At 44.3% G+C, this 13,404-nt stretch overlaps 1 protein-coding gene across 2 annotated transcripts in view; it reads right to left on the reverse strand.

Moving 5' to 3' along the window:
• Window positions 1–8,947: 8,947 nt before the first annotated feature.
• Window positions 8,948–13,404, reverse strand: part of LOC112113464 (regulator of G-protein signaling 8) — a 37,379-nt gene continuing 32,922 nt past the window's right edge. For both annotated transcript variants that reach the window (XM_024209753.2, XM_024209754.2), the window contains 2 exons: window positions 11,424–11,590; window positions 8,948–9,130 (listed from right to left, as the gene is read on the reverse strand). In XM_024209753.2, the coding sequence (XP_024065521.2) occupies window positions 8,948–9,130; window positions 11,424–11,590 (350 nt within the window). The remainder of the gene's footprint in view (window positions 9,131–11,423; window positions 11,591–13,404) is intronic.

Below are 13,404 nucleotides of genomic sequence, written 5' to 3' on the forward strand. Positions count from 1 at the left end.
CTTAAATCTCCCTTGCTGCAGATTAAGCCTATTATTTTGTGTCCTACCTTCCATGGACATGGAGGAAAAATTGATCACCAACCTCTTTATAACAGCCCTCAGCAGTGAGGTCCCTCTTTAGTCTTCTGTTCTCAGGACTAAACATGCCCAGTTTTTTTAACCTTTTTAACCTTTCATCATAGATTAGGACGGTTTTCTAAACCTTTATCATTTTTGTTGCTGTCTTTGGGACTCTCTCCATTTATCCACACCTTTCCTAAAGTGTGGCACCCAGAATTGGACACAGTACTCCAGCTGAGGCCTCACCAGTGCCGAGTAGAGCAGGACAATTACCTCCCGGGTCTTACATATGCTTAAAACGCTTGTTAATATTCCCAAAATTATATTAGCCTTTTTCGTAACTATATCACATTGTTGACTCATTCCATTTGTGATTGACTGTAACCCCCATCCTTTTCAGCAGTACTACTGTCCAGCCAGTTATTCCACAATTTTCAGTTGTGCATTTGATTTTTTCCTTCCTTAGTGTAGTCCTTTAAACTTGTCTTTGTCAAATTTCATCTTGTTAATTTGTCCAGGTCATTTTGAATTCTTTTCTCCTCCTGAATGTGAGTGAAGTCAGAAGGAAACCCACAGGCACAGAGGAAACAGTTTTCAGTTTGTGTTTATTACATCCTCACAGTATTTGCTACAGTAAAGGTGAATGACAATATTCCACTTTACATCGTAATGACATAAATCAGTGATAATGACAAAGACATCATCAGCCAAACATCTCATATGAGTTGGGTGTAAGTGACTCTTTCAAACAAGAGCAGCTAATAGGGCTGGTCTACACTGGGGGGGGGATCGATCTAAGATACGCAACTTCAGCTACGAGAATAGCGTAGCTGAAGTCGACGTGTCTTAGATCGACTTACCCCCCATCCTCACGGCGTGGGATCGATGACCGCGGCTCCCCCGTCAACTCCGCTTCTGCCTCTCGCCCTGGTGGAGTTCCAGAGTCGACGGGGAGCGCATTCGGGGATCGATTTATCACGTCTAGACAAGACGCGATAAATTGATCCCTGATAGATCGATTGCTACCCGCCGATCCGGCGGGTAGTGAAGACATATCCTAATGTAGAGGAAACTCCAGATGGAAACCCTAACCACTGCCTTCATCTTAAACTTGCATGGCAAATAGGAAGGATCTATAGAGATCAGCTTCTGGGTCCTGCCCAAACTGCAGTTGAAGCTCTGCTAAACAACAACTTTGGTGTGCTGATATCATGGTGATGGTCATGGCATAAGAACCTAATTAAAAGAGAACCATAGAATAGACAGCATGTTAAAGGAGCTGGCTTCCCAGTCAAGATGTCCAGTGATTCAATTCTCAATTCACTCCTCCCTAAGCTAAGGCTCTCATGAGGCCCTTCTGAACCACACAAAGTTCCTGGAAGCATGTGTGGTTAGGAGGACACCTTAACTTGCATTCTACTCAGGCCTGGTACCAAATTACCCAACCTAGTAATACCAGCTGGTACTGAAAGTTCCCTCTCCCCATTCAGTGTTTTCACTGGCACCCTTATTTCTGATGCTTTTAATGAAGGATGCAGATTCAAGGTGGTATTGGTGGCTTTGACACAAGGAAAAATGGAAACCCAGGTCCCTGTTCTGATTGTAAAGAAAGGAAGAGAGACGATATAAGGGAGATGAGACACTTGGCTCACAGTTCTTAAAGAAGCCAGGTCCATCCCATGGATTACTCATTGCCTGCTCTCATTGCTGGAAATCCCACTGAGACCGATTCTGTTGCATAAGTAAATATAAAATCAGACATGTCCTTCTCCCCATGCCCCTCCCCCGTCCCTTTTTAACTGGTGGATGTAAACATGAGCAGAGCAATATGCAGATACTCCTCATACTGCAATGTGGTTGGCTCTGCACTCTACAGTATGTGAAAGCAGAGCTGATCCTGATCTGCAGTGGTTTAGATTCAGCCTGTGGGCCCAGCAGTGTGAAAGGGTGAAGAGAACTGGGATATATACAGATACAAGAGCTGCCCATTGAGCCAATAGCAGCTCCACCACTCTTGCTTAGCAAATTGTACTGTGAATACCAGAGAGGAAAATAAGCTGGGAATTGGACCACAGCCCATCTGGGTTGGTAAACTGGTCAGCTGGGCTTCAAACCAGACAGAAAAGGACTGGAAGTGTGCAGCAGTGACTGGAGACAAGAGCCTGACACCAGAGCCAAGTCCTCCACAACATCTTGGGGTGAGGATTCTCCCAAGAAGAGCCTCAGACAGCCGGTCTCTCCTTACATGCCTTTCTGCACAAATGGTTCATTTTTAGGGACTAGACTCTCAGCCTCACTGTTCCCTTCCTCCCCTGCCCCCTAACCTTCCAATTACACACCCTGGAGCTTCAACTGAGTTTATTACACAGCCTTGAATTAGAGGTACAGCTTTTTAATAAAGCCGAGGGGAGGTGCAAAGCAAAAATAACCCACCTTGACTAAGCAAATATATGACACACATCTGTCTATGAACACTACCTTGTGGAAATTGGGAAGCTAAAAGGAAGCACAGCAGTAATCCCAACAAAGCAGCTATTGACTCCTAATCTAATAGGAGAACTGGAGTAACGGCAGCACCAGCCCCCACCTCACTTTGCCACACCCTGCCAGCAAACGTGGCATGTGGAGCTTTAAAGATGGAGAAAAGGGGACACAAAATTAGGAACAAGCCAAAATCTTCAGAAAGCCCCAAAAATGTCTGTGAGGGGGAAATCATTTCTGAAATAGCAGCAAACATGCCTTGGTTTCAGTTCCATGATCTTTGACTTGTGTGTCAGAGCGAGTGCTGTACTAAGACACAAGATGACTGCAGCAGCTCCAGCACAAGAGGTGAAATGGAATGTAGCCATGATGTGTGAAACTGTTCCCCATAGCAAGGGACAGGTGACAGGTAAGATGACAGGCATTTGGTGGGTAGGGACAGGTGACAGCTACACAGCGCAGTGTGTAGTGACAGTCAGAGGTATGCTGGAAAGATATGAAAAGACAGCAGACAGGTATCTGGGGAAAATGAGAGGCATCATGAACAGGTATGTGACAACAGAAGACAAGTATGTGGGGACAGGTATGTGAGGATAAATGAAATAATAAATATGCAGTGATGGCTGAGAGGTTGGTGGGAAGAGGGGAAAGGTATCCATGGACAAGAGGTATGCAGGGACAGCTTTGTGAGGATATAAAACATGTGTGCAGAGATAAATGAGAAGCAATAGGTAGATAGGGACAAGTATGGGGAATGTGAGGGTAGGTTTATAGGGACACGTGAGAGGCGTATAGGGAGAGGAGACAGATATGCACTGACAAGTGAGAGGCACTCCGGGACTGGCATGAGGTATGCTTTGATATTGCTCTGGATGCTGTAAACATTTCAATTTTGTTTCTGTATCAATGAACATTCAGTTCAGTTTGATATATGTGCTGTTATGGGTCGTTGGAAGCATAGCAAAACTTTACGTCTCCCATTACTAGCCAATCTTACATATGCCACAAAGAAATCACAGTAAAGATCCTCTACTGGGAAACATTAAATAATTTATATATAAAGCACATACACATTCGCTCATACACGCACTTACTTACACATACATTCCTTCAATACTCAGGCCTAGTCTACACCTTAAACTTAGATCGCTCTAGCCACATTGCTCAGGGCTGTGAAAATTTTTGCACCCATAATTAGGGTGACCTAACCCCTGTGTAGACGCAATCAAAGGAAGGATTCTTCCATCAGCCTAGCTTCCTGCCTCTCCGAGCGGTGGATTAACTACACTGATGGAAAAACCCATTCTGTTGATGCAGCGCTGTAGTGTAGATGCTTCCTACCGTGGCACAGCTGCCGTGCCATAGACTAGGCTGTAGTGTAGACATACACCAAGATGATCAAGACCTGGCTCTTCATACTTCCCATTGTGGAAGGCATGGACTCGTCAGTGCACTAATGTTTACATTTAAAGGGACATAGACAACTTCAAATCTGGTTAATCAGGGGAAAAGGTTAACAGCAGTTTCCGTTTCTACCCCTGCCTCTGTGTCCCTCTGTGAAATTTGTTAACTTTAAAATTACTTTTAAAAATAGGAAAATGCATTTGCTCTTCCCTCTTGTTGTCAGAGAACCTCACAAATTGACAAGCTGTTCAGGGGAAATAGCAAATGGGATCATATGCAAAGTGTGGTCAAATGCAAAGGTAGAAAAAAACTATTTTTTCTCCCACCCCTTTTGATTATAGCAGCCTTTGTTATAACAATACTGGGTCCAGAATTTTCAGAGGGAAGTGTGATAAGTTGTTGATGCCCCTTTAACATCAATAAGAGTTGAAGCAAAGGCAGGATATTTCTCTTTGAGGATTTATCCCTATAGACTAGCATAGTGTTTGCAATGGCTGAGGCTAAATCACCATTTTCTTTACAAGCTCCTGATTTTAAAGGAGGAGATTATATAACTTTCCTATTTTAATTCAGTTCAGGCTGACTTTTGCATAAAAGACAGCAAATGATGCTATTTTCTTGTGTTTAAAAAAAAAAAAAAGCTTTAAATCATTAGGTTGTTTTCTATCTGGCCTTACTGCCATGAATAGTAGTGGAGCTCAAGACAGCATTGTTGGAGAGAACCTCACTGAGCATACATCAGGAAGTCCTGCAGATATACCTATCTCATAGAGCTGGAAGGGACCCCGAAAGGTCATCAAGTCCAGCCCCCTGCCTTCACTAGCAGGACCAAATACTGATTTTTGCCCCAGATCCCTAAGTGGTCCTCTCAAGGATTGAGCTCACAACCCTAGGTTCAGCAGGTTAAGGCGCAAACCACTGAGCTATCCCTCCATCCAGCTTAGCAGGGGGATGGGCACTAATCTGGCCAGCTGCCCAGTCTGTTCCAAAATCTGCAATAGAGTGTCAAATTTTCCATAGCTTCACCCCAATCACCTAGTCTAGATAAAGAGATAGAAGCAAAGGAGTGCGGGCATACAGCTTACATCAGGTAAAATCACTTAGCCAGGGGACAATAAATGGACAGTCAACTGTCTCACCCCCTCTAGTTGGTGGGATAAACCTCCCTTCTCCTCCCCATCCCATATACTTTCTATCCAGCTCTCAGCCATCCAGATGTACTTGCCCTTCATTCCCAGTTATGCAGGAACTCTCACTTTACTGGGTTTTTTATGCCAACTGGCTGACTCGACCTTGCAATGATATTTTCTCACAGTGCTCCTATAGTAGGCTGAGCTCTCTGCTGAATAGGTTGGCCTCCCAAAGATCTGGGAAGTATTAGCAGGCACTGAGGATACCATCTGTTGAACTATCCCTGGAGTCTTTAATGTGCTGTGGATGGAGCCTTTTTGGGTGCTTTATAAACAAGAAGTAAAAATAACCAACTTTCTTCTCTTTAAAAATGATTGACTTTATTATCTAGACCAGAATCTCAGTGAAAGTGCTAGTGGGGATGCGTAGTCAGTGCTTTTTAAAGAGAATACTTAATCCTGCCTCAGTGCAGGGGACTGGACGAGATGACCTATCAAGGTCCCTTCCAGTCCTACATTTCTATGTTTCAGTGATTCTTCACTTAGAAAAAAGGACAGAGTTGTGCATATATGCACCCTTAGCATTCACAATCACAGTATGTGGATTAATATAAAAGAGATAAAATATACATAGCCCTCCCCTGCCTTTACAATCTCAGCACCTTCAGTGTTGTCACTGGTGATGGTTTCTCCCAGACCATAGTGTCATAAAAGGCAGCTAAGACCTTTCAACCACTCCCTGAAAGCCACCATATACGCGTGCTCACACTGAAGAGTGTGCTCACCATTCAAAAAGCTATAGAGTCATTGGTTTCATGCACCAGTTCACGTTCATGCAAGGAGTCACCTAGACACTTCCTCATTAAGGAGCAAATTCTGTGCATTCAGCTCCCATTGACTTCAACTTAACTCAACAGGAGCTCCCCACATCTAAAGACAGAGCACAGCCCTAAATGAGGGTGCCACAGTTTGTGTCCTAGGGAGAAGAGTTCACCTCAATTCCTCAGTAGCTCTCTCTTGGTGTCTGCCTCCAACTGCACAGAAAACATATTCAGAATGTTCCATGAACCCTCTGGAGTGATGCGAGTAAATTTTTCCCAGCGTCTCTCAGTGATCTCTCCCCGCCCCTTGCACTTTTTATCTTACATCTACAGCACAATGGGGATCTATATGTGGTTTCATTCTGTTTAGTAGGACAAAAATATAGCCCAAGAATGATCAAAGAATAATTTCATCAGTCTTTGATTCCTTCTAGTGCATTGCACAAGGTTCCTGAGATAGTTATCTCCGCAATCTCGTTTGCTAGGTTGACAAAATGTATAGGTTAAGGGAATTCATGATAGATTCTAGAGGTACTTTTAAAGAAAATAAATAGAGGGGTTGCACTATAGGGTCTGCATTTGGGTGCAGATGTAGCCCACACACCTCCTGGGTGTGGTGTTCTGGCCCATCTAGTGGCACCCAGACCACTTAAAGAGAGAGATAAAATGAGTCTGCTCTACAGCCTTAGCTAACAGCCAGTTGGTAGAGGCTCATGCACTAAGCTCCAGAGGCCCCAGCTTCGATCCTGCCCGCTGATGACCGGGGTCTGTCAGCGTTACACAGACTCAGTTCCACACACCTTGCAAACCTGTGTTCCAGTCCCTGCCACTTATTTTACAATCCAGTTGCGAAGGACATCTGTAAACAATGGTTCTCAGAGCATAGGGCTCAATGCCCTTTCTGATAGTCCCTCTAATAGAATGAAAATTGATCCATGAGAGGATCTCTCTCTTACAAAGTGCTCTGCAGAATGAAAAGTAGAGAATCAGTTTTAGAATAACAGTGCTGTCAGATGCTGTAAGGTAATCTTCCCTTAGAAAACACATTTTGTCTATACAGCATATAGCCTCTGGTGCCTGAGAACTCTGACCAGCTACACATAACTCTGAAATGAGACGACCATGCTCCCCACCCCCATTGTGATCCCGAACCACAAATACCCCGTCACCTGGAGCCCAGTGTCACCACCATGCAAAACTTTGCCTATTGGTCAACACAATGGCATATGAGTGAACTCCTGTTCAGCAAAGCTAAGCCACGCTGCACCTAACCATGCATCAGCGCTCTCTCTCCTCTCCCCTTCCCATTCAGCCCAAGTGTCAATTCCATCCCGTGTTCACATTAGAGAGATAGGACTGGGAAGAAATTTATTTAAAAAAAACAGTGATACCCTAACAAAACCCTCCATCCTAATGAGAGAAACCTCATAATGACTACAGAACAGAGGCTATACATCCAGCAGCTCCCCCGGCACAGCATCCCTCAAAACAGAGCTTGAAAGCTGTGTCCTACCTAATGCATGGATGTGAGATCCATGCAGCTTTTTCCTATTTGCGGTGTGTAGCTTTAGACTCCAGTCCATCCTGTTTACTCAATGTTGAATCAAATTTTTAATCCAAACTTTCTGGGATAGCAAACCCATGGACCACCCTAAACATAGAGATTGGAGCCTATTGTAAATTTATTTATGCATAACTTGATGGTTGTGTGACACAGTTGATGTCTGTGCATAATCTTTTCTTAAGCTATGCAACAAAAATATGGAAAATACAACAGCAAATAAGTGTCTTATATACTGCTTCAAGACTGGACTCTCATCCTCTGCACAACATGTTTCCGCTGTCTTATCTGTTTTCACAGTAGGGACCACGTCTCCATATTTGTTTGTACAGCACTGAACACACAGTTAGCAATCAATAAATAAAAGCAGTCCATGGACAATAAATAAAAATAATTTCAGTATCAATGTTATCAGCTGCTGCATGAGGCCAGAACAGAGGCTATTTTTAAGTGTTGTATGCGGTGTGCTACATTGCACACAAATCCCTTTACTTTTACCTCTCCCTGTCATGCCCAGTCATGCAATGCATGAAACGTGTGGTCTCACATAACAGGCAGGTCTTGCGTTCCCCTCCCTTGTTAGCAATTAGCATGATGGAGCATCACATGTTGCCTCCCAACACTACAAAGCTCTTCTGGGGCAAGAAGCATCTTTTTGTTATGGTTTTGGTACAGAGCCTAGCACAATGGGGCCCTGCTCCATGCCTGGGGCGCCTATCAAATAATAATTATAATTTGTACTAGAATCATTTCTAGTAAAGACTTTTGGTTTGGCCTCCTGGAGAGGAAACTTTGGCTCCTTGACAATGCATGTGAAAATAACATTCTGTTTCCCTCCCCTAAAGAAAAGGGCTTTAGGGTTGGGGGGCATCATCAGATAGGAAGGGGGTGCAGCAAGGTCATGGCTGACATCACAATGTGAGCAACAAAAATGGAAGAAAGAGCTGACTCAGTTGATCAGTTCTACCTTGGGAGACAGCTCAAGGCCTGTAGCTTTAGGAACACCATGGTCTCTAGCTTGGAGTCCCAGCCGCCCATGCCCCCACGAGTGACAGCAGTGCTTTGGATTGTGCTCAGTTACACTAGTTTCATGACTGCCCTTAGTGTCCCCTCCAACTATGTGGGATAGGTGAGGGTGGGGAAGAGGTCTGGAAGGATGGAAGTTCATATTGGCATTATTTACCAACTAACCAGTGTAGTAAGTTTTGGGAAACCTGCCTTCTTGATAGATGACCCAGTGCACCACAGAGAACATATTTCTGATCCTGAATAGGCCAGAAACTGCTAGGTGCTACCACTAACCAAACACACGCAGAGACTCTCCAAAGAGTCCTAGTACTGCGTTTGGGTCACACTCTGAAATGGGCTCCCCCTTTCTCTCTCCTGTTCCTCTTTTACCCCTGCTTTTTTAACACCAATGAAGTTTCACATTTGGAAATGGTTTTGGCTGCCATGGGAAGCTTATGGTTTCTGAGGGTCCCATCTCTGCTCTAGCTGAGCCTCCTCTGGGTTTGGGTCAGCAGGTCTGTGTAAATTTTGGATCTCAGGAACCTGGGGTAAGAGTCTTTCTCCATGAGGCTGTGCACTTTCCCCTGGGCCTGGTCAAAGCAAGATAGTGAGGGCTCCTGTACGTTATTTCTTGTCACCTCCCGTGTCTGGAAGTCTATGTTCACCTAGGGAAAGAGACAACAAGGAGGATTATATAGAGTAACTCTGGTTTATATAGCTAATAACACAACAACATAACCTTTTGGGGTGGGAGAGGGAGGGATTCATAATAAGTCACTGCCCAAATTTTCTAACTTAGGTAGCTTAAGTTAAGCACTTCAATCCATATTAATTTCAATATTAGCTGTGTGTGCTTAGCACCTCTGAAAACCAGACCATTTTTATTTAGGTGCCTAGGTGTGAATTTAGATGCTTAACTTTAGGTATCTACTGCAAGTCTGAAAATGTTGATTCAGAGTCTTTGTCACCCCAGCTATCCCATCCCTCATCAAGACGCCTATGAATTTTTACAAATTTGGCTCTCTATACATTTAGTGTGTTGGATAATGGATTGTTAGTCATTTTAAACTATTACTAAAATCTTATCAAATAGCTTTAAGTTATTTTTGTTTTACAATAAACTGTTTGACTTTTCTCATAATTTCCCATGACAACTACTTACTAAAATATATTGTGCTTGGACTTTTCCATTTTAACCCCCTTAAACTTATGTCTTTAGCATTTTTGCTGTGAAAAATTCCTGAATTCTCCCAGATTTTTGCCCTGACAATCAACCAGTCTTAAATGTGGTTGTCATGAGAAAGATGGCACAAAGCCATTCCTGTGTGAGAGAGTTTGCTATTATTAATCTTTTGAATAGGGAGGCTTCCGTGGTACCCAAATATAATGCAGTCAAAAAGGGGAACCTTTATCTGTGCCTCCCCTAAAATGGTTACTGCATTAGTTGGCTGTGCATTGTGCTGGTGGCTCATTTCAAATTTTGATACACCAAAGGTCATGAATGTGGGATCAGATTTTAGATATCACCCTTTAGATATCATAGGGATCAACACCTCCTAATCTAACCTAAACCCAAGTGTCTAATCCCAGCTGGAATGCATTCAGTGCCACAAGATGCTGGATCTCCTCCCACTCCAGCTGACATAATCAGAGAGACTACCATTTATTTCAGTGGGAGTTCAATTCGGCCCTGTAATCGGCCAACCCTCAGCTTGGGCTTGAGCCAAAGTACCTTTGAGTCTCTTGCCCCTGGGTCCCTGTCAGGATCCTCCACTCCTGGGCAATCTTACTGTTCCCAGCAGGAGTTCAGCTCACTCCCAGGGTCTTTTCAGCACCCAATTTATAGTCTCCTTGTCTCTAGCCCCTGGGAGCACTTCCCAGGACCTACCACAGTTCACTGGCTGGAATCAGCCCTACAGGGCTTTTGCTTATACCAAGATTGTAGTGTCTATCTGCCTCAAATGAGGTGGGGTTTGAAGGAAAATATTAGCAGCTGCCTCGGGCTCAATTTCCCTTGTTGCTGGAGCTTACTAGCATGCCCTAGAAGCTTCCTTGTTCCTGGAAAAACTCCCCTCATGGCTAGGATCACCCTTTTAAGACCCACTTCTCCAGGTGTAGCATGTTCTGCAAGTGCACCTAATTGACACTGCCTGATTGCAGGAATGCTCTTTAGCCTTTCCACCAGAGGGATGGGGGTGTGCCCCATCAGAGGTCCCAAATTACCAATATTATTAGGTCACAAGTTGCGGTTAAAGTCTGAGTTTTCCCCACTGGAAGCCCTGTTGGAAATTGGGTACACATTCACTAGAGGAATCTGTGAGCAGACTCTCGCTGAATAAGCAATATGACATCACAACGTGGCATCACAATGCAGGATATAACATCATAAACTGTGATTATGTTAAAGGAGAATTCACAAGTCCAGGCTCTAAATTGTGGCTACACTTTCTATTCACACGGTGTGCTATTGCTCGTAACTTTCAGAAATTCTAACAATGCTGAATTCTACAGATTCAGAGGGCTGTAGGGCCTAGATTGATACATACACCCTAACTCTTGGAGATTCAACAGGTTAGAGCAGTTGCTGGGAGTGTTGTTGAAGGCCGTTTTGGGGACCTATAAATAATCAGTTTTGATACCTGTGAAAGAATGAAGGAGTGATGTCTCTATCAAGCCACTGATTTGCAGAGGTTCCCCTCTGGAGGCTTTGGGATGCAGGCTGCAGTAACTCAGGTATCCAGACACACTGGCCAACAGTAGCTAGTGAAATCATTGATCAGCTCATTACCTCTGCAGTGATCCTCTGAAGAGTACAAAATCCCAGCATTGGGGATGTGAATCACTGGTAGTGGAGAGAGATGTGGCAAACAACCCTCCTTTCCTTTCCCTTGCCAAGTGAGTTTGCCTGCAATACCTGTTGCTCAGATTAATCCCACCAGAGTGTGTATGCCTACCAACCTCTCGAGGAGCTTGCACATCAATGAATTCTTCAAAGATCCTGTGGGCCTTGGATGCCAGCTTGGTTGTTGACCGGGTCTTTTTGAACTCCTCGCAGGCCAGCCAGAACTCCAGATTCTCCTCGCTGAACTCTGTCTTCAGGAAGGCGCGGAATGCAGCCACCCCATCTACAAGGGGGAAACATTGGATTTATGGAAGAAAGAAAGCAACTTCAGACCAGGTAAGGCCTCTTTACGGTATATGCCACTGTTCACTCATCCCCAACAAATACGACCCCTATTCGTTTCAAAATCTCTGCCATTGGCACAAAAAGACTTAACTGCTGATCATGTGGTTTTTCTACAGCAGGCTCAAGTACTGTCCTCCACAGGTTACAGTTACATGAGACTCCCCGTCCCAGGTGGTTAAAGGAACCCCCTCCTGGGTTGTTTTTTAATCAGTGTTTTGCTAGGAGTGTAGGCAGAATTTCAAAGGGATTTCAGTGGGATTTGAGAGCCTGACTCCTATAGGGTCCTTTGAAATTCCCAGGCTCAAGTTATACATTCTGCTTGCCATATAGTTGTTAATGCCTCACTATGTAAAATACATTTGTCACTAGGTAAAACTGTTTATAAAATACATCATTTGTGAACTTGTCTCCTTTTACATCTGGGCTTTTCATTACTTTGGTTTATTATCTTGACACATTTTTAACTCTTATTTGTACATAGGAAGTAGCTTAGAATTTCTAACCATAACATCTACACTAAAAAGGAAAAGGAAGGAACACAGAGTGGTCAAAGTGCTCTTATCTCTTTAGTGCTTAGCAACTGTGAGACTTCGAGAATGTTTCTGGCTAGCTCAGGTTACAAGTTATGATTATGAAGATTTGGAAATTGGAGCGTTCTGATTTCTGTGTGTAGGCATATTTATAAAAAGAGGCACATGTGGACACAGCCACTGTATTTACTTTCTCTGCATATATGGGAGCCAATCAATTCAGCTCTGGAATAAGCAGATTTGAAATCAATGAGGGCTCCACCCACTTATGGCAGAGCTGAATTTTGCCCTTTCAGACCTTTCCTATAAGGTAGGGCCATTTAAGAGTTTATAACAGGAAGCCTACTTGGCCAGCATTACCCCATTCCAAGTTTGTCTCTAAAAACATTTATGGGCCAGGGAATGCAGTCAGTGAGGGGAAAGAAGTGGTCTTGGGGAAATTCACTGAAGGTCCCTCCTACTCTGCCTGCCCTGAGTTTGGGAGCTAAGCTCCCCTGCCTCTTCCTGGGCTGGTGAAATAAGGACTTCTCAAGCACAATAATCTAAAGTGGGAGCAGCAGGAGGGGCTGGTGCCTGGCTGGGGAGTTGATGGGGCTCTAATCTTTCCTGCACTAGTGGCAGACGGGAGCTCCCTTTCTGACTCTTTTCTTTCCCAGAAAGATCACAGAATCACAGAATATCAGGGCTGGAAGGGACCTCAGGAGGTCATCTAGTCCAACCCCCTGCTCAAAGCAGGACCAGTTCCCAACTAAATCATCCCAGCCAGGGCTCTGTCAAGCCGGGCCTTAAAAACCTCCAAGGAAGGAGACTCCACCACCTCTCTAGGTAATGCATTCCAGTGCTTCACCAACCTCCTAGTGAAATAGTGTTTCCTAATATCCAACCTAGACCTCCCCCACTGCAACTTGAGACCATTGCTCCTTGTTCTGTCATCTGCCACCACTGAGAACAGCCGAGCTCCATCCTCTTTGGAACCCCCCCTCAGGTAGTTGAAAGCAGCTATCAAATCCCCCCTCATTCTTCTCTTCTGGAGACTAAACAATCCCAGTTCCCTCAGCCTCTCCTCATAAGTCATGTGCTCCAGACCCCTAATCATTTTTGTTGCCCTCCGCTGGACTTTTTCCAATTTTTCCACATCCTTCTTGTAGTGTGGGGCCCAAAACTGGACACAGTACTCCAGATGAGCCCTCACCAATGTCGAATAAAGGGGAATGATCACGTT

Source organism: Terrapene carolina, unplaced genomic scaffold (genome assembly GCF_002925995.2).
Source record: "Terrapene carolina triunguis isolate 2854851 unplaced genomic scaffold, T_m_triunguis-2.0 Scaffold210, whole genome shotgun sequence".
Classification (NCBI taxonomy): Eukaryota; Metazoa; Chordata; order Testudines; family Emydidae; genus Terrapene; species Terrapene triunguis.